General features: G+C 43.6%; 1 protein-coding gene across 1 annotated transcript; it reads right to left on the reverse strand.

Annotated features, from left to right (window-relative positions):
• Window positions 1–7,288: 7,288 nt before the first annotated feature.
• LOC120994057 (odorant receptor 131-2-like) lies at window positions 7,289–8,236 on the reverse strand. The gene has a single exon (XM_040422516.1). The coding sequence runs from the start codon at window positions 8,234–8,236 to the stop codon at window positions 7,289–7,291; it is 948 nt and encodes a 315-aa protein (XP_040278450.1).
• Between the last annotated feature and the right edge of the window lie 12,241 nt (window positions 8,237–20,477).

A 20,477-nucleotide genomic window follows, 5' to 3' on the forward strand; every position in this document is an offset into this window, starting at 1 on the left:
AGGAGGCAAAAATGGCTGTCAGCTTCCTTAAAAAATCTGTTGTGTCTTGTATATAAGATTTGGATCTAATGACATATGTGTGCAGTATTTTGTCCAACAGAATAGACACATTACTCAGCAGGGAACCCCGGCCAGACACGACCGGTCTACCTTGAGGACACTGTAGATTTTTGTGGATTTTAGGTAATAAATAAAATAAAGGGGTCACTGGAAAATCTATTAACAAAAACTCGCTAAGTTTATCATCAATCAAGCCTACCTACGAATAATGATTCACAAGGGACTTGAGTTTGCGTTGTATGTCAAATTTGGGATCTCTTTGTAGTTTAACATAAACTGCTGTGTCCGATAATTGGCGTAAAGCCTCCGTCAAATACATGGAAGTGTCCATGACCACTACCGCACCACCCTTGTCAGCTGATTTGATGGTGAGGGAGTGGTCATGGGCTAACTGATTCAAGGCCTGTAATTCCTGATTTTTCATGTTTGGATGCTGTAGATCACATTGACCTGACTGTTTTAATTCCTGAATATCCCTCAATACAGCTTCTGAAAATACATCAAACGCCCTGGAGGATATTTGAGGAGAAAAATCCTTTTTTAATTTTAACCCCCAATCTGACAAACACAATTCATGTTCAGACATAGTGGCAATATTCTGTACATCTTGAAAATAAATCTTCAGTTTTAACAATCTAAAGAAATATAATAAATCAGATTCTAACAGGAACCAATTGATGGTACTTGATGGACAAAAGGTGAGACCCTTCTCAAATACCTGTAATTGTGCAGGTGTTAGAATATGAGAAGATATATTTACCACAGTCTGTTCAGTCAGGCATTGGTCTTTTTCAAGGATTTCTGGCTTCTTGTTCTTGCGGTATCGATTTCTGGTCCGGCCGCCCCTTCTTGTGGCCCCACTTATGCCAACATGGTCGTCTCTCACTTGGAGGAACAATATGTCTATGTGTCCCACCACTTCAGCCATGTGCTGAGGTGGTGGAGATACATAGACGATATTTTTGTTATATGGACTGGCGCAGTCCTTGAATTGAAACTGTTCCATACTTTTTTAAATGGCCTGATCCCCGACCTACAATTTACTTTGGAGTTTTCTACTTACTCACTTCATTTTTTGGATGTGAATGTTAACATCATTGGAAATACTTTGAATACCGAAGTGTATACAAAACCCACCTATCGAAACACGATTCTCAGATATGATAGTGCTCATCCTCGGATGATGGTTCAATCACTTCCCTATAGTCAATTCATTAGAGCTAAGAGGATTGTGAGCGATACATCTACACTAGATAGGACTCTGGAAAAAATAACACAATCCTTTTGACAGAGGCGCTATCCAACATCTATACTACATCAGCAACGTACACGAATTGACAAAAGGGATAGATGCCAATTGTTTCAAGGTACTAGGAGAGATAACTGTAACAGAATACCCTATGTGTCCACCTTTTGTGAAGCCAGCCCTCACATTAATAAAATTATTAACAAACATTGGCCCATTTTAAATAGCGGGCACAAGAATATTATAGAATTTTCAAATAAACCTTTAATGTCATATGTAACTGGTGAAAAATGATATTGGCTCACACAAAAATGCACAACAATCATATTTGGCCCCCCAAAAATGTGGCAGTTACCCGTGCCTTCACTGTGTAAATTGCAAATACATGGTGAAGGGACGGGAATTTACACATGCTAGTAGTGGGATTTCCTATACATTGAAGTTTTATTTGACCTGTGATTCATGTTATGTTATTTATGTTTTGTGGTGCCCATGCAATTTACTCGATGTGGGCGAGACCACATGTGACCTGAAAACTCGCATAAACCAACATCGCTATTCTATAAGAAAAAAACGAAAAGATCTACCGTTTTCCCATCATTTTGTAGATAAGGGACACGGGAGAGTGATCTTAGGTTTATGATTCTCGACCATGTCCCATATCCACGCACGGGAGGCAATCGTATTAAAATGTTGAAGAAACGTGAATCTGAGTGGATTTTCAAACTGCAAACAGTTAAACCAGGGGGGTTAAATGTTGAATACAAACCCTGGCTATTTATATGATCCCTTGCCAACCTGTTTTTTTGTCAGCCGAGGTATTGAAAAAATTGTTCTTTTTTTTATAATATATTTTAATTATTAATATATTTTTTAATTCTCACTTTTCTAGGACCATCAGATGGAGAGGCTTAGCTCAGCAGTTGGATGGATGATCTCTTGGATACTAGCGACGTACTCTGTGACATTGAGGCATTTGTTTGATGGTTTTGCCACATACTGCGCTTTATGGATGGTCTCATTTTCATTATGTTTATTACGGCCACCTAGGACATTATCGCCTGTTACAGGTTAGTCAATTGTGGGTGAGGCAGGCGGGGAGCAGCTGACGCTTGTCCTTGCGTTTTTCACCTACATGTTCTGGAAGAGAGTGCATCGAAGGACAGCACATCCTCTACTACATTACCTTAGGGTGAATTGTCCTGATTTAGGTTGGCTTATTTACTATTATTACTTGTCTATCTTCTTTCGACTTTCCGCTCATGTGTCACGGCGGACAGGATATAAGATACACAGATAACTAAACCAACAAGTTTTCTAGGCGAGAAGCTGGGGATAAGGTCACCTCCTATCAAATCCCTAACAGCTCTCCCTATTCTGCTTTGCCCACATTCAGACCCTAAAGGTGGGAATAATGTGTCCTTGTGCCTGGGCTGAGAATACCCTAGAATCCCTGAGATGGTGAAGGGAAAAAGGAGCAGCCTGCTCCCTCAGAACCAGGAGGGGACAGACGACACTTAAACAGCCTAGACAGCAAACCAAAGAAATCAGAAACCAACTTATCTTATCTGAGCAGGAAAAGCCAATCCTTCACTCCTTGCTTCCACAGCCTGACAGAAGCTATAACCCGCACGGAACACTGGGAGGGGAGTCATTTAAACCAACGACCCCACCCAGTGCACCTGAAGGGAGGCGGATCTAGCACGACTCCAAAACAAAACAAATGACTAGACACGTGCTGCTAATCTGGCAGACCTCCGTACATAGTCTGAGCAGGGCATGACATCATGTGACTGATCATGTGATCGGTTGCGTGACTCTTTGCTCATGATCGCGTGATTGCTCTGAGTGACATCACGGTCATGCGCAGTTCGATTTCTGGAACGCTGTATCCTCGAGTCTCAATTCCACCATGCGAAGTTTACCGACAGCTGAGCGCACCCAACTCCATCCCTGGCCCTCCTTCTTTGCTGAATACACAGGTGATGATCAATCACTATTAATTACCAATTATGAAAAATGTTGGCGTTTTTTAAATACTAAAGTATATGGACAATTTTTCTGTATTTGTCTATGTGCAGAATGATATTGATTATACAGCACTATGTTTTTATATGTATACACAAGTTTTTTCTAGTATATTATTCTATGTATATTTGATTGACAATTATTTATGCAAATATGTTGTGACCTCATAAATATGCACTTTGTACTGAGATGTATTGCTTGAAAATGGTCCCAGCAAGTGGACCGAAACGTTGCACGGGTGAATAAAAGGATCCCACTATTTTCACCTATTGGAAGTGCTGCGGTGTATTTATTTTTTATCGATTATCACCTTGGTAAGGTGCAATACCGCTGGCACCCCTTGCTACTGGTTGTTTCACCAGGTGTGCTGCCCTGAACATAGATAGATAGATAGATAGATAGATAGATAGATAGATAGATAGATAGATAGATAGATAATAGATAGATAGATAGATAGATATGAGATAGATAGATAGATAGATAGATAGATAGATAGATAGATAGATAGATAGATAGATAGATAGACAGTCTGGAATACTCAGGGGTGGGTGTTAGTAATCTGTACCGTCATCCAGGGTAAAATGTCCGGGATGCAGAGAATATTTCATCAATCTCTAGGATATCAGAGAGAGAATTCAGCAATTTATTCTCAATCAATATCATACATGTCATTCCAGATATTTATAACATGATCAATTTACATAATTATGTGCAATTACATATACAGAGCATAAAAAAGTGAAATACAATAAATAATGAAATATATAAAAGTGCTGAGCAGAGTCACAATCTCATAATCTGTGTTTAGTGTTACCTCTTCCTGACGTAGCCACTTTTCCTTTTCTCCGTTTCCTTCATTGCTCCCCCCCCCATTCCCGAAGCCATAACTTTTTTTAATATTTCCACTCACATCGCCGCATGAGGGCTTTTTTTTTCTTTGCAGGATAAGGGCTCCTGCACACGACCGTATGTACTTTGCGGTCCGCAAAAAATGGATTCGCAAAAAATACGGATGACGTCCGCGTGCATTCTGTATTTTGTGAAACGGAACAGCTGGCCCCTAATAGAACAGTACTATCCTTGTCCGTAATGCGGACAATAATAGGACATACGGACATACGGAAACGTAATGCACACAGTAACTTCCGTTTTTTTTGCAGACCCATTGAAATGAATGGTTCCATATACGGTCCGCAAAAAAAAACGGAACAGACATGAAAAGAAAATACGTTTATGTGTATGAGCCCTAAGTTTTACTTCCAATGGCACCATTTATTATTCCATATGATGTAGCTGGGAGCTGGAAAATAAATCTAACATGATAACACTGTAAACATAATCACACTATGGAGATCTCTACTGTAAGAGCGGTCACAGTATGGAGGTCTCTACTGTAAGAGCAGTCACACTATGGAGGTCTCTACTGTAAGAGCGGTCACACTATGGAGGTATCTACTGTAAGAGCAGTCACACTATGGAGGTCTCTACTGTAAGAACGGTCACACTATGGAGGTATCTACTGTAAGAGTGGTCACACTATATAGATCTCTACTGTAAGAGCAGTCACACTACGGAGGTCTCTACTGTAAGAGTGGTCACACTATATAGATCTCTACTGTAAGAGCAGTCACACTATGGAGGTCTCTACTGTAAGAGTGGTCACACTATGGAGGTCTCTACTGTAAGAGAAGTCACAGTATGGAGGTCTCTACTGTAAGAGCGGTCACAGTATGAAGGATTCTCCTGTAAGAGCGGTCACACTATGGAGGTATCTACTGTAAGAGCAGTCACACTATGGAGGTCTCTACTGTAAGAACGGTCACACTATGGAGGTATCTACTGTAAGAGTGGTCACACTATATAGATCTCTACTGTAAGAGCAGTCACACTACGGAGGTCTCTACTGTAAGAGTGGTCACACTATATAGATCTCTACTGTAAGAGCAGTCACACTATGGAGGTCTCTACTGTAAGAGTGGTCACACTATGGAGGTCTCTACTGTAAGAGCAGTCACACTACGGAGGTCTGTACTGTAAGAGAGGTCAGACTATATAGATCTCTACTGTAAGAACGGTCACACTATGTAGCTCTCTACTGTAAGAGCTGTCACATTATGGATGTCTCTACTGTAAGAACGGTCACACTATGTAGCTCTCTACTGTAAGAGCTGTCACATTATGGAGGTCTCTAATGTAAGAGAAGTCACACTATGGAGGTCTCTACTGTAAGAGCAGTCACACTATCGAGGTCTCTACTGTAAGAGCAGTCACAGTATGAAGGATTCTCCTGTAAGAGCAGTCACACTATGGAGGTATCTACTGTAAGAGCAGTCACACTGTGGAGATCTCTACTGTAAGAGCAGTCACACTATGGAGGTCTGTACTGTAAGAGCGGTCACACTATGGAGGTCTGTACTGTAAGAGCAGTCACACTATGGAGGTATCTACTGTAAGAGTGGTCACACTATATAGATCTCTACTGTAAGAGCAGTCACACTATGGAGGTCTCTACTGTAAGAGTGGTCACACTATGGAGGTCTCTACTGTAAGAGCAGTCACACTACGGAGGTCTGTACTGTAAGAGAGGTCAGACTATATAGATCTCTACTGTAAGAACGGTCACACTATGTAGCTCTCTACTGTAAGAGCTGTCACATTATGGAGGTCTCTACTGTAAGAGAAGTCACACTATGGAGGTCTCTACTGTAAGAGCAGTCACACTATGGAGGTCTCTACTGTAAGAGCAGTCACAGTATGAAGGATTCTCCTGTAAGAGCAGTCACACTATGGAGGTCTCTACTGTAAGAGCGGTGACACTATGGAGGTCTCTACTGTAAGAGAAGTCACAGTATGGAGGTCTGTACTGTAAGAGCAGTCACACTATGGAGGTCTCTACTGTAAGAGCAGTCACACTATGGAGGTCTGTACTGTAAGAGCAGTCACAGTATGAAGGTCTCTACTGTAAGGGCAGTCACACTATGGAGGTCTGTACTGTAAGAACTGTCACACTATGGAGGTCTCTACTGTAAGAGAAGTCACGCTATGGAGATCTCTACTGTAAGAGCAGTCACACTATGGAGGACTCTACTGTAAGAGCAGTCACACTATTGAAGTCTCTACTGTAAGAGTGGTCACACTATGTAGCTCTCTACAGTAAGAGCAGTCACACTATGGAGGTCTCTACTGTAAGAACAATCACACTATGGAGGTCTCTACTGTAAGAGCGGTCACACTATGGATGTCTCTACTGTAAGAGCAGTTACACTATGGAGGTCTCTACTGTAAGAGCAAACACACTATGGAGGTCTTTACTGTAAGAGCAGTCACACTATGTAGGTCACTACTATAAGAGCAATCATACAATGGGGGTTTCTATTGTACGAGAGGTCACAATAAAGAGGTCTACACTGTAAGAACCATTATACTATGGATCTTCTTCATATTTGTCAGGCTAGATTTTTTTTTATCTTCCTCCAGATGAAGACTGCAGGATTGTACAGTAGGTGGAGATAGATGAAGGACTTTTGGCACCTTCCCCCTATGTTAGTTTGGATTTTGGCAGTAGGTATGTACAGTAGTTGCCACCAAGGGCACTTTTTGTTCTCCAGAGATCAGCACTCCTCTCGTATAACCATGTAGACCAATGCTTTATGGCTGAGCTGCTTCTGCTGTTTCTGCTTCTCATTATAGCACATACATGATCTGAGCCCCTCAAATAGGGCAAAAATTTGGTGGCCATCAGAGGTGGCATCTGTTTGTAAAACTGAAAGTCATTGAGCTCTCCAGTATGACCACCTCTGTTACCTTTATCAATGGAGATTTCTTGTTCTTGATATTAGGACCCTGCTATCAATGTGACTCCTAGTGACTTGTCCACCAAAAACAATATCCATTTATATGAGAAGTACAGATGTTGAGAAGTGTATTCATTTGTGCAGTCCTTTATTGGAATAATTATAAATTTTCTAAACCTGATTGTGGACAATTGTCACAAGTTATTGAGCAATATTTTCCTATATGTTTTCGAAAAGCTTTATCTCTGACCCCATAGATCAGTGGACTGAGGAATCTGGGCACACACGTGAACAAAATGTAGTTTGTAACAATTAAGATATACAAGTAATTGTTCACATAGACCTCGGTTACGGTGGAGATGAAGGCGACCATACATAATATGAGTTGGAAGGCATGGAGCATCACAGTTTTGCCAGCTTTAAGGGCTGAAGAACCACTAGATCCAATCCTCCTGGCAACCAGCATGACATTTATGTAGGTAAATACAATGATCAAAGCGACCCCAGAGAAGCTGAAGATATTGATGAAGGTGCCAATCTGGCCTATTATGGGGCTTATCCTCAGCATTGGACTATCACACAACACATAAAGAGAATATAAGGTTCTGTCTGCTAAGCACATTGCTATAATGAAGTTTACAAGACATAGAGACAACCCTATGACCCAGACCACAAGAATAGCATATTTTGCTCTCTTTGGTGTACAAAACTGTAAGTGTCTCAGTGGGAAACATATGGCTATGTAACGTTCTAGAGACATGACAGCCAAGTTGTATGGAGTCACTAGAAAGATACAGCCAGTCAAAGTGTTAATGATGAAACAGAGTATTATGGGGAAGTATACAGAATGCATGTAGGACACTACAAGGAAATTTGTGATGATGATATACAATGTGTCGTTGATGAGCATGTGGACAAAGAGGAGGTATCGAGGGTCCTCCTGCATGTGAGGAGTGGTGAAGAAGACCTTCAGCATAATGGCGATGAAGTAGAAGAAGAAGGTAAAACACAAAAGGGACGTTATCAGAAAAACAGTTCGGGTGACATCATCAACCTTATAAGAGAAGATCAGGGTAACATTTCCGAGAGCAGATGTGAAATTCTCCATTGAAATCTGGATGGCAGCAATTCTTCTAGGAGATCTCAAACAGGAGCATAATAGTGATGAGCTTGTCAGATGTCTAGAATACATAGATGTCTTTATTATTAGTGACTTAGACTTCTCTTGTGCTGCACTTACAGTACTTCTAGAATTAATATTTACCTACTGTATCAGATTAACATCTAACCATAAAGAAGGAATAGGTGGATGACTCAAGTCCACCAGAATGGAACAGAAAAGCTTATAGAGGGGTTTCTGAGTAACAGACCCCTCCCTATGACATCTATATCACCTAATATAAAATTTGGCATATACCCAGGCATACTGGATATTATTTTGACATGTCCCTGTAGTGGTGGAATCCATAATCTCCTATAAGAAAATGGGTCTTTGGAGCTATACTGTCTGTCTTTAAGCTTGGAGATGGCGATAGACGTTGAGGAGACTGTATTAAACTTGCCCCTTCATTCCAGCCATTGATGGTGTCCAATTTCATACTTCTAACTCTGGCCATACCTTTGTCTAGAACAATGGTCTCCAACTTATGATTCTCCAGTGCCATTTGTCTTGGATATGGCAAAAGAAACACAAACTTGGAAGGTGTCACGAACTTCTATCATCTATATATTCAGTATCTACATATTTACATACAAGTTAATGGACACTCACAGCAGTCAGCATTACAATGTAGACCCACAGTGGGGTTCGGCTGCTTTTCTCTGAGGTTTCTGCAGGGTGCACATATTTATAGTTGTAGGGTGAAGCTCCCAGTAGAGTCCTATAATCCTGGATTCAAGGAATCAGCGAGTGCCATTTATAATTATAACACCAGAGAAATAGAAAGCTATTTCAGTATCTTAGTTTCGAGGCACTAAATTAGTCTCTGGAGAGTTTTCTCAAAGTTCCTTCACAGCCTTGGTTCTGCATGGCTCAAAGGTGTATTTTTTTAAAGGGCATTTTCAGCAGATTTGTACCTATGACATCTGTGTTAGTCCCATGTTCATATGTGGCTTCATTGTTGAGAAAAGTAATGTTTTAATATATGCAAATAAGTCTACTTTCACACTCGCGTTTTGACTTTCCGTTTGTGAGATCCGTTCAGGGCTCTCACCGGCGATCCAAAACGGATCAGTTTTGCCCTAATGAATTCTGAATAGAAAAGGATCCGCTCAGAATGCATCAGTTTTCCTCCGTTCCGTCTCCATTCCGCTTTGGAGGCGGACACCAAAACTCTGCTTGCAGCGTTTTGATGTCCATCTGATGAAACTGAGCCAAACGGATCCGTCCTGGCACACAATGTAAGTCAATGGGGACGGATCAGTTTAAACTGACACAATCTGGCACAATATAAAACGGATCCGTCCTCCGTTGACTTTCAATGGTGTTCAAGACGGATCCGTCTTGGCTATGTTAAAGATAATATAAATGGATCCGTTCTGAACGATGCAGACGGTTGTATTATCATAACTGATCCGTCCACGACGGATCCACACAAAATGCGAGTGTGAAAGTAGCCCAAGCCTGTAGGAGCAATGGGGGCTTTGCCGTTACACCTAGGGGCTCTGTTCTCTCTGCAACTGCCACACTCTCTGCACCTTGATTGACGGGCCCGGGCAATGAAAACGTCATCACACACGCCTGGCCTTGCCAACCAAAGTGGAGAGGAAGCGTAGAAGAGAAGTAAAAGTTTGTAGAATAGTAACTGCAACTCAGGTATAGAATACAAACTGCAACTCGGTACAGGAAAAGTAATGCCCAGTATGTACATAGTTACTCCACTAGCAGAATAGTGATTGCAGCTCTGGAGTATGATACAGTATGTTACTCAGGACCAGTACAGGATAAGTAATGTAATGTATGTACACAGTGACTGCACCAGCAGAATAGTGAGTGCAGCTCTGGAGTATAATACAGGATGTAACTCAGGATCAGTACAGGATAAGTAATGTATGTACACAGTGACTGCACCAGCAGAATAGTGAGTGCAGCTCTGGAGTATAATACAGGACGTAGCTCAGGATAAGTAATGTTTGTACACAGTGACTCCACCAGCACAATGAGCTCTGGCAGGGCCGGGCCGACACAGAGGCTGGGGAGGCTCCAGCCTCTGGGCGCTCCAGCCTCAGGGCGCAGCAGGGGCCGGAGACCGGTCACCGCCGGAGTCAAACACTTTAAGTCCCCCAGGCGGCAGGCCAGACAGTGGCGAGCCGGCGGCAGGCGAGCGCTTGCTGCCGCTTGAGTTGTGATGTGACAGCAGTGCGCCGCGCGAGTGCCGACTTGCCGAGTGCGGTACTGCATCACAGCCGGTGATTCAAAGGACCCAGGAGGGAGCCGGCAGCGGCAGGAGAACGGTGGGCGGGCCCAGAGCGTGATGCGTCACGCTGATGTCACGCTGCGCCAGGCAGAGCCCGCCCACTGACTGAATTCTTCTCCCGACTCCTGCGCCTGCTGCCTTCTCCAAGTTCTCCCGCCTCAGCAGCCTGCCCACTGTGCTCAGCTGTCCTGGTGTGGACTGTAGTCTCAGAGTAGACTGTCTTGTCTTGCCTCCAGTAATAAAGTGCCCTGCCTCTTTATAACTTGTAAGTAGTGGGCGGCGCCAAAATCTCAGGGAGGGAGACAGTTTGAAAAATAAAAATGTGATTTTTACAGTGCCTGCTGGGAAGGGAAGGGGGGGGATGGATGGATGGATGGATGCATATGAGGCATAAAAGCAAAGCTCTGCAGATGTGACTGTATTGGGTCAGTCAATCACTAAATGAACCCTGTTATGGGGAGAAACTGTGGATGACACTATTTGTCATAGACAGACCGTCTGTGTATGACAAATAGTGTCATCCACAGTTTCTGTGACAGACCCATTTACTGACCACCAATAAAAGAGGTGTGGGGTCGCATTTGCTTTCATAATGACAGCAGGGCCCGTGCAATGTGACTGTATTCTACTACACCTCCCCGCTCACTGGATATAATCTTATTAACTATATAACCGGGCCCCGCTAGCGCTGTCATCATAAAAGCAGATACAGCACCACAGCCTCACCCCTTGTATTTGGGGGTCATTCCTACACGGACCCTGTTATGGGGGGGATTCCCCCAATAACAGTGTCATCCTCAGATCCCCCCAATAGCAGTGTCATCCACCACAGATCCCCCATAACAGTGTCATCCACCACAGATCCCCCCATAACAGTGTCAACCACTACAGATCCCCCCATAACAGGGTCATCCACCACAGATCCCCCCATAGCAGTGTCCTCCACCACAGATCCCCCATAGCAGTGTCATCCACCACAGATCCCCCCATAACAGTGTCATCCACTACAGATCCCCCCATAACAGTGTCAACCACTACAGATCCCCCCATAACAGTGTCATCCACCACAGATCCCCCCATAGCAGTGTCATCCACCACAGATCCCCCCATAACAGTGTCAACCACTACAGATCCCCCATAACAGTGTCAACCACTACAGATCCCCCCATAACAGTGTCATCCACCACAGATCCCCCCCATAGCAGTGTCATCCACCACAGATCCCCCATAGCAGTGTGTGTCATCCACCACATATCCCCCATAGCAGTGTCTTCCACCACAGATCCCCCCATAGCAGTGTCATCCACCACAGATCCCCCATAGCAGTGTCATCCACCACAGATCCCCCCATAGCAGTGTCCTCCACCACAGATCCCCCCATAGCAGTGTCCTCCACCACAGATCCCCCATAGCAGTGTCCTCCTCCACAGATCCCCCCATAGCAGTGTCATCCAATCCACCACAAATCCCCCATAGCAGTGTCCTCCACCACAGATCCCCCCATAGCAGTGTCCTCCACCACAGATCCCCCATAGCAGTGTCATCCACCACAGATCCCCCATAGCAGTGTCTTCCACCACAGATCCCCCATAGCAGTGTCATCCACCACAAATCCCCCATAGCAGTGTCATCCACCACAGATCCCCCATAGCAGTGTCATCCACCACAGATCCCCCATAGCAGTGTCATCCACACATCCTCCATAACAGTGTCATCGAAAGATCCCCCCATAATGGTGCCATCCACAGATCCCACATAACAGTGTTGTCATCCACAGACCTGCCCGATCTGGAGATCGCTCAGGGAGTCCCATCCTGTGGATGGGGGATACATTTTAAATAACAGGATAACCCCTTTAAAGTCATACAAGTCTGCATTTATTTTCATTTCCCTCCTCTGTGCCCCAATATAGTACAGCCCCCATATAGTACAGGCTCCCCCATCTGTGCTGTCATATAGTACAGATTCCTTTTCTCTGTGTTGCCATGTTTAGTGGGCTTTATTACTGTGTGGGGCAATACGCATTGGGAGTTTGTACAGAGGTGGGGATGGTGCTGGAATCATGGAATGAGAAGCCTAAACTATTAGTTTTGCAGATTCTGCGGAGACGAGTGGTGGCCAGAAAAAGACTGATTCCAATCAAAGAAGACGTCGCCTTTGATTCACCCTTGAGTCGCCCTGTGAGTCAATATTTATGTACTTTTAATCACTTATGGTTTGCAGAATCTGTGTAGTGCTAGTATTTTCCACTATATTGTCATATTGGTTTTAATTTAGTTACAGTGTGGTGTTAGTATCCAGTCACTATGCGGGGGTCATTCCTGTTAGATTCTATATTTATATGGATCTAAAGAGGTTGTGCATTTGTTTACAGCTATAGTTAATTGGTACATAATCATTAAACTGCGCATACTTATGTGTGATTACAACACTAAGTATTTAGTAAAGACTCCACAAGTTGATGGGGGGGGGGGCGCACTTGGGAAGCTCAGCCTCTGTTGGTGGTTGACCTTGTCCCAGCCCTGAGCTCTGGATGTATAATACAGGATCTAATTTTGGATCAGTACAGGACAAGTAATGTAATTTACAGTATGTACACAGTGACTCCACCAGCAGAATAATGAGCGTAGTGCAGTACCCCAGATTACAAGGCCTCAGATTACTAGGCCATAAATCCAGAGAACCTTCATCACTGAGAGAGCTACAGAGAAAAAACATTCTTTTATTTAGTGTACTCCAGAACGAGACAGAAAGGAAGAGGGTTCAGAATCTGCAAGATTGTGCACTGTGTTCAGTCAGTAAGTTACTGCTTTAGTTTAAGAATTATAAATTCTTAACTGCAGTGAGAGGGACATTGATAAGACATCCTTCACAACTGTACACTGTCTAGTCAGCATTATCTTAATCCTGTACCGTTCAGCTCAGAATTGCACTCAAGCTTACTAGAACCTCATTGCCAGCCTTGGATTCTGCAGAATTTTTGGTGAGATTTTGGTGAGATAGAGGAAAAGATTACTACAACCCCCATCCTGCCTATATCCATACATTGCCACCCTATATAACACCACAATAAGTACAGCTCTGGACACCGTTGCCCCCCTCACACACAACAAAACCAGAAAAATCAACAGACAACCCTGGCACACCAACCTGACCAAAAAACTCAGACAAGCTTCCAGGGCTGCTGAGCGGCGATGGAAGAAATCCCATTCTAAAGATCATCTCACCTCATACAAGCAATCCCTCCTCATATTCAAGTCCTCACTCGCTGATGCAAAACAGGCCTACTTCTCCTCTCTCATATCTTCCCTGTCAAACAGCCCTAAACAACTTTTTAACACTTTTAACTCCCTTCTCTGTCCCCCAGCGCCCCCACCCTCTCCTCTCTTCTCAGCTGAGGACTTTGCCAAATATTTCAAACAAAAGATAGTCAACATCAGAGAAAGCTTCACTACACAATCCCCACAGACCCTCTACACAACTGCTCGGTCCTCTTCTCCCAAAACCCGCTTCTCCACCATTACAGAAGAAAAACTCTACTCTCCAGATCACATCTCACCACCTGTGCACTTGACCCAATCCCATCCAACCTCATCCCTAACCTCACCACAGTGTTTATCCCAGCCCTTACTCATCTCTTCAACCTATCACTAAACTCTGGTGTCTTCCCCTCTGCTTTTAAACATGCTACCATTACACCCATCATCAAAAAGCCTTCACTTGACCCATCTTCCTTGTCCAGTTATCGCCCCATATCACTTCTTCCGTATGCCTCAAAGCTACTTGAACAACATGTCCATTCTGAACTGTCCTCCCACCTCTCCTCCTGCTCCCTCTTTGACCGCCTACAATCTGGCTTCCGACCCCACCACTCGACCGAGACTGCCCTTACCAAAGTCACCAATGACCTACTGAAAAAGCCAAAAACAAGAAACAATACTCTGTCCTCCTTCTCCTTGACCTGTCCTCTGCCTTCGACACTGTTGACCACTCCCTTCTGTTGCAAACTCTCTCATCTCTTGGCATCACTGACCTGGCCCTCTCCTGGATCACATCATACCTCACAGACCGGATGTTTAGCGTCTCCCACTCTCGCACCACCTCCCCATCTCATTCCCTCTCTGTTGGTGTCCCGCAAGGCTCTGTCCTAGGACCCCTGCTCTTCTCTATTTACACTTTTGGCCTGGGACTGCTCATAGAGTCCCATGGCTTTCAGTATCACTCCTATGCTGACGACACACAAATCTACCTCTCTGGTCCAGACATCACCACCTTACTATCAAGAATCCCACAATGTCTATCTTCTATATCATCCTTCTTCACCTCTCGCTTTCTAAAACTTAACATAGATAAGACAGAATTCATAATCTCTCCCCCATCTTGTTCAACTCCCCCAACAGACCTATCTATCATGATCAATGGCTGCACACTCTCCCCGGTCAACAAAGTCTGCTGCCTTGGAGTGACCTTGGAATCTGCCCTTTCCGTCCGACCGCAAATCCAAGCCCTTTCCACCACCTGCCAGGATGTCTATCAGCACTGTGACTCTCTCTGGACTGCGGGTGTGCGCCCCTTGATTCTTACCTGAATGTGTCAGATGTGCCACCATTTGACCTAATTTAAGGCCAATGCTTTGAAGGTCAATGCCAAAATTGCCTTATAATTTTAATTATGAATGCTATTTTAAGAAAATATGATATGTAGTAGATTTAGAAGTAAAAAATGCAACAAATATCAAAAAAACGCATCAATAGAGAAAAAAACGCATCATAAGAAAAAACACAAAAACCGCAATTAAAAACCGCATGCATAAAAACACTTGAAAATCAAGAAAATTATATTATTTATGAATTCTGGAATGATCATGGATAGTTAAAACAAGAAAAATACCATCAAAATTGAAAAAAGAAGTATAGATGAGGAAGATCCACATTGGGAGAATCCGTGTTCCTTCTCTTCTAGAATGCTGTTTTCCCATGATACCTTTTTTCCCATGACACCTTTTTTCACAAGACTATCGAGGGGTATAAAAACCCACCATTCACTTGTAGGGGGTGATGCCACTGAGGAAGGGGAGAGTTATCCCCGAAACGCATCTGGCGAAAGTTTCACCCTGGAAGGATTTGAACCCCGAAAGAACAGTGCACTGTTAAAACCAAAGGACATTGAGGATTCAAACAAGACGCTCTATACTAACCTGCCTTTAATCAGCTGCAAGTCATCATTGGGGATATACCCCATACGAAATATAGAGCACTAAGACGCCGACACAGCAAAGACCGGGACGCCGGCCCAAAGTCGGAAGTGACAACTACTCAGAAAAACCAGCTGAATAAAAAGGACAGGTAAGCCCACAAACGTGGGTCATTGGTACTGATTTCAAATTTTACATCTTATAAAGAGATAACAACACAGTGCCTATATAGAGCACCATTGCATGTGAATATTGCATAAAGACTTTCGTAACGTTGTCTCCTGAATGCGAATGTAATCGGAACTTTGTGTGGAAAAATCTCTCCGAAGATCTTTCCGAAAAGAATTTTTTCGACAATTTTTGAATGAATATGAATATAGATGCATGCAGAGATTCTTATGAAAAATCGAGTATATAATAATCAGGAAACGCATGGACTTTTTTGCATAAAGACTCTCTTAGTGTTTTTCGTATGTGAATATAACCGGAGTTTGATGCAGAGAATCTTTCAGAGGAAATTTTTTTCGGCAATCTTCGAAAATTTAAATAGGTTTTTTCCGAATATTTATTTTCGGTAATTCTGGAAAAGCCTGTACATGCATGAATTGTAGCGACACAGAGTGCGATTAATTTGCATGATGATACTTTGTTGTTAGGATCTGCAATCGAATACACACAGACTCCACTGTATACCATTGCAGGCCCACTCGCCATTGAAAATACTCAGAGCATCTTATTATTTTAGGATACCTATTAGTATCTGTAATAAGTTGATCTGAACAATATAGGAGTAACTACAATTATTGTTTAATTCAGTTTTATTTGTATTTTATTGTATTTTATCACATTTTATCAAACGTAGTCACAATAAATTGATTCAACTCCGTGGGGCTCCGTATGTTTGAGTGTGCCAATCCTACATTGACAAGAATCCCACAATGTCTATCTTCTATATCATCCTTCTTCACCTCTCGCTTTCTAAAACTTAACATAGATAAGACAGAATTCATAATCTCTCCCCCATCTTGTTCAACTCCCCCAACAGAGACCTATCTATCATGATCAATGGCTGCACACTCTCCCCGGTCAACAAAGTCCGCTGCCTTGGAGTGACCTTGGAATCTGCCCTTTCCTTCCGACCGCAAATCCAAGCCCTTTCCACCACCTGCCACCTCCAACTCAAAAACATCTTCCGCATCCGTGCTTTCCTAAACTTTAAAGGGACACTGACAGGCCCAATAAGCATATTTAGGTATATATATGACATTACAGGTCTTATCAAGTGTATTAAAATCATCTAAGTATCCCCCCTGTCCACCTTATAAATACCGAAAACTAAAGTTTTATAACCTGCTTGTCTCGTCTCCAATCTGCCCAAGGGGCGGCGTTTCATCTCAAAATGCGCCCAGCCAGCCGCTCCCAACTGCCGTTCTGAAGCCCCGCCCAGCTCATCAATATTCACTTCGCTGGGCGGCGGCTACAACTTTCCCCGACTCAAGATCCTGCGCATGGCCAATTCAATCCTCTGGGCACGTCCTCCGTCTAATCTTCAGCGCATGCACCCGGCCGGGGTCACATCGCGCCTGCGTACAGACAGTCTGCGTCTTAGAGGCCGCTGCAGCCTCTGCTTTATGCGCATGCGCCGGGCACTTGAGTCGGGGAGAGTTGTAGCTGCCGCCCAGCGAAGTGAATATTGATGAGCTGGGCGGGGCTTCAGAACGGCAGTTGGGAGTGGCTGGCTGGGCGCATTTTGAGATGAAACGCCGCCCCTTGGGCAGATTGGAGACGAGACAAGCAGGTTATAAAACTTTAGTTTTCGGTATTTATAAGGTGGACAGGGGGGATACTTAGATGATTTTAATACACTTGATAAGACCTATACTGTCATATATATACCCAAATATGCTTATTGGGCCTGTTAGTGTCCCTTTAAATCAGTGAAAATGCTTGTACATGCCCTCATTATCTCCCGCCTAGACTACTGCAACATTCTCCTCTGTGGCCTTCCATCTAGCACTCTCGCACCCCTCCAATCTATCCTCAACTCTGCTGCCCGACTAATCCACCTTTCACCCTATTACTCCTCTGCCTCTCCCCTCTGCCAATCCCTTCACTGGCTCCCCATTGCCCAGCGAATTCACTTCAAAGTACTAACAAATACATACAAGGCCGTCCATAACCTGTCTCCTCCCTACATCTCTGAGCTACTTTCCCGATACATCCACACACGCACTCTCCGATCCTCACAAGACCTCCTTCTCTCCTCTCCTCTTATCGCCTCTTCCCACAATCGACTCCAAGATTTCTCCCGTGCATCCCCCATACTCTGAAACTCGCTACCTCAACATATCAGACTCTCACCTACAGTGGAATCCTTCAAAAGAAACCTGAAAACCCACCTCTTCAGACAAGCCTACAACCAGTGACCCTGCTGCCTCTATACCACCATGACCAACTTAACCCGCGCCTACTGTGTCCTTCTCCTATACCATGTAGATTGTAAGCCCTCACGGGCAGGGCCCTCTCTCCTTCTGTACCAGTTTTGTAACTCATCTTGTTTATGATTAGTGCAATTGTCTGTATTATGTATGTGCACCGCTTATCATATGTACAGCGCTATGGAATGAATGGCGCTTTAATAATAAATAATAATAATAATCATTGCTAAAATGGGAAGATTTGCATTGTGAATTTTCTAAAACTGTGTTTTGATATCGCTGGATATACTACATCACCCATTGGACATGTCATCCCCCATTCTGTACTTTAGAGACTTGTTTATTTTCTACAAATGGTCTGGTTACTGTCCAGCACCATTCACTGGCCACTGCACCTACAGTCGTGGCCAAAAGAGAATTACATAAATATTGGAAATTGGAAAAGTTGCTGCTTAAGTTTTTATAATAGAAATTTGCATATACTCCAGAATGTTATGAAGAGTGATCAGATGAATTGCATAGTCCTTCTTTGACATGAAAATTAACTTAATCCCCAAAAAAACCTTTCCACTGCATTTCATTGCTGTCATTAAAGGACCTGCTGAGATCATTTCAGTAATCGTCTTGTTAACTCAGGTGAGAATGTTGACGAGCACAAGGCTGGAGATCATTATGTCAGGCTGATTGGGTTAAAATGGCAGACTTGACATGTTAAAAGGAGGATGATGCTTGAAATCATTGTTCTTCCATTGTTAACCATTATGACCTGCAAAGAAACGCGTGCAGCCATCATTACGTTGCATAAAAATGGCTTCACAGGCAGGGATATTGTGGCTACTAAGATTGCACCTCAATCAACAATTTATAGGATCATCAAGAACTTCAAAGAAAGAGGTTCAATTCTTGTTAAGAAGGCTTCAGGGCGTCCAAGAAAGTCCAGCAAGCGCCAGGATCGTCTCCTAAAGAGGATTCAGCTGCGGGATTGGAGTGCCACCAGTGCAGAGCTTGCTCAGGAATACTGTAGCAGCAGGCAGGTGTGAGCGCATCTGCACGCACAGTGAGGCGAAGACTTTTGGAAGATGGCCTGGTGTCATAAAGAGCAGCAAAGAAGCCACTTCTCTCCAAAAAAAACATCAGGGACAGATTGATCTTCTGCAGAAAGTATGGTGAATGGACTGCTGAGGACTGGGGCAAAGTCATATTCTCCGATGAAGCCTCTTTCCGATTGTTTGGGGCATCTGGAAAAAGGCTTGTCCGGAGAAGAAAAGGTGAGCACTACCATCAGTCCTGTGTCATGCCAACAGTAAAGCATCCTGAGACCATTCATGTGTCTGGTTGCTTCTCATCCAAGGGAGTGGGCTCACTCACAATTTTGCCCAAAAACACAGCCATGAATAAAGAATGGTACCAAAACACCCTCCAACAGCAACTTCTTCCAACAATCCAACAACAGTTTGGTGAAGAACAATGCATTTTCCAGCACGATGGAGCACTGTGCCATAAGGCAAAAGTGATAACTAAGTGGCTCGGGGAACAAAACGTTGACATTTTGGGTCCATGGCCTGGAAACTCCCCAGATCTTAATCCCATTGAGAACTTGTGGTCAATCCTCAAGAGGCGGGTGGACAAACAAAAACCCACTAATTCTGACAAACTCCAAGAAGTGATTATGAAAGAATGGGTTGCTATCAGTCAGGAATTGGCCCAGAAGTTGATTGAGAGCATGCCCAGTCGAATTGCAGAGGTCCTGAAAAAGAAGGGCCAACACTGCAAATACTGACTCTTAGCATAAATGTCATGTAATTGTCGATAAAAGCCTTTGAAACGTATGAAGTGCTTGTAATTATATTTCACTACATCACAGAAACAACTGAAACAAAGATCTAAAAGCAGTTTAGTAGCAAACTTTGTGAAAACTAATATTTGTGTCATTCTCAAAACTTTTGGCCACGACTGTACATTTACTGCTTTGCTCATGCACCAAACCCTCATCACCAAGGGCACTCCAACAACCATCATGCAGGAGCCCCAACATCATGGTGTGCCCCAAGGGAAGAAAGAGTGCATCTTTGTGAGAAGATGCCTTGGCCTTAAGGAGCATCTGTGTGAGAATTGCCACTGTAAATAATTATTGCAGCCAGAGCCAACCATCTCCCCTCCATCTACAATTTTTCGCGATCAGTGCTGAAACTCTGCACATTCAAGTGTGTAAAACAGGAGAGTACGCCCTGCAAGGAGCAGGAATAGGTGTCACGGACATTCCTGAAGCAGGTGGCAGGAGATCGGTGACACTGGCAACAT

The sequence above is a fragment of the Bufo bufo genome, chromosome 3 (genome assembly GCF_905171765.1).
Source record: "Bufo bufo chromosome 3, aBufBuf1.1, whole genome shotgun sequence".
Taxonomy (NCBI): Eukaryota; Metazoa; Chordata; class Amphibia; order Anura; family Bufonidae; genus Bufo; species Bufo bufo.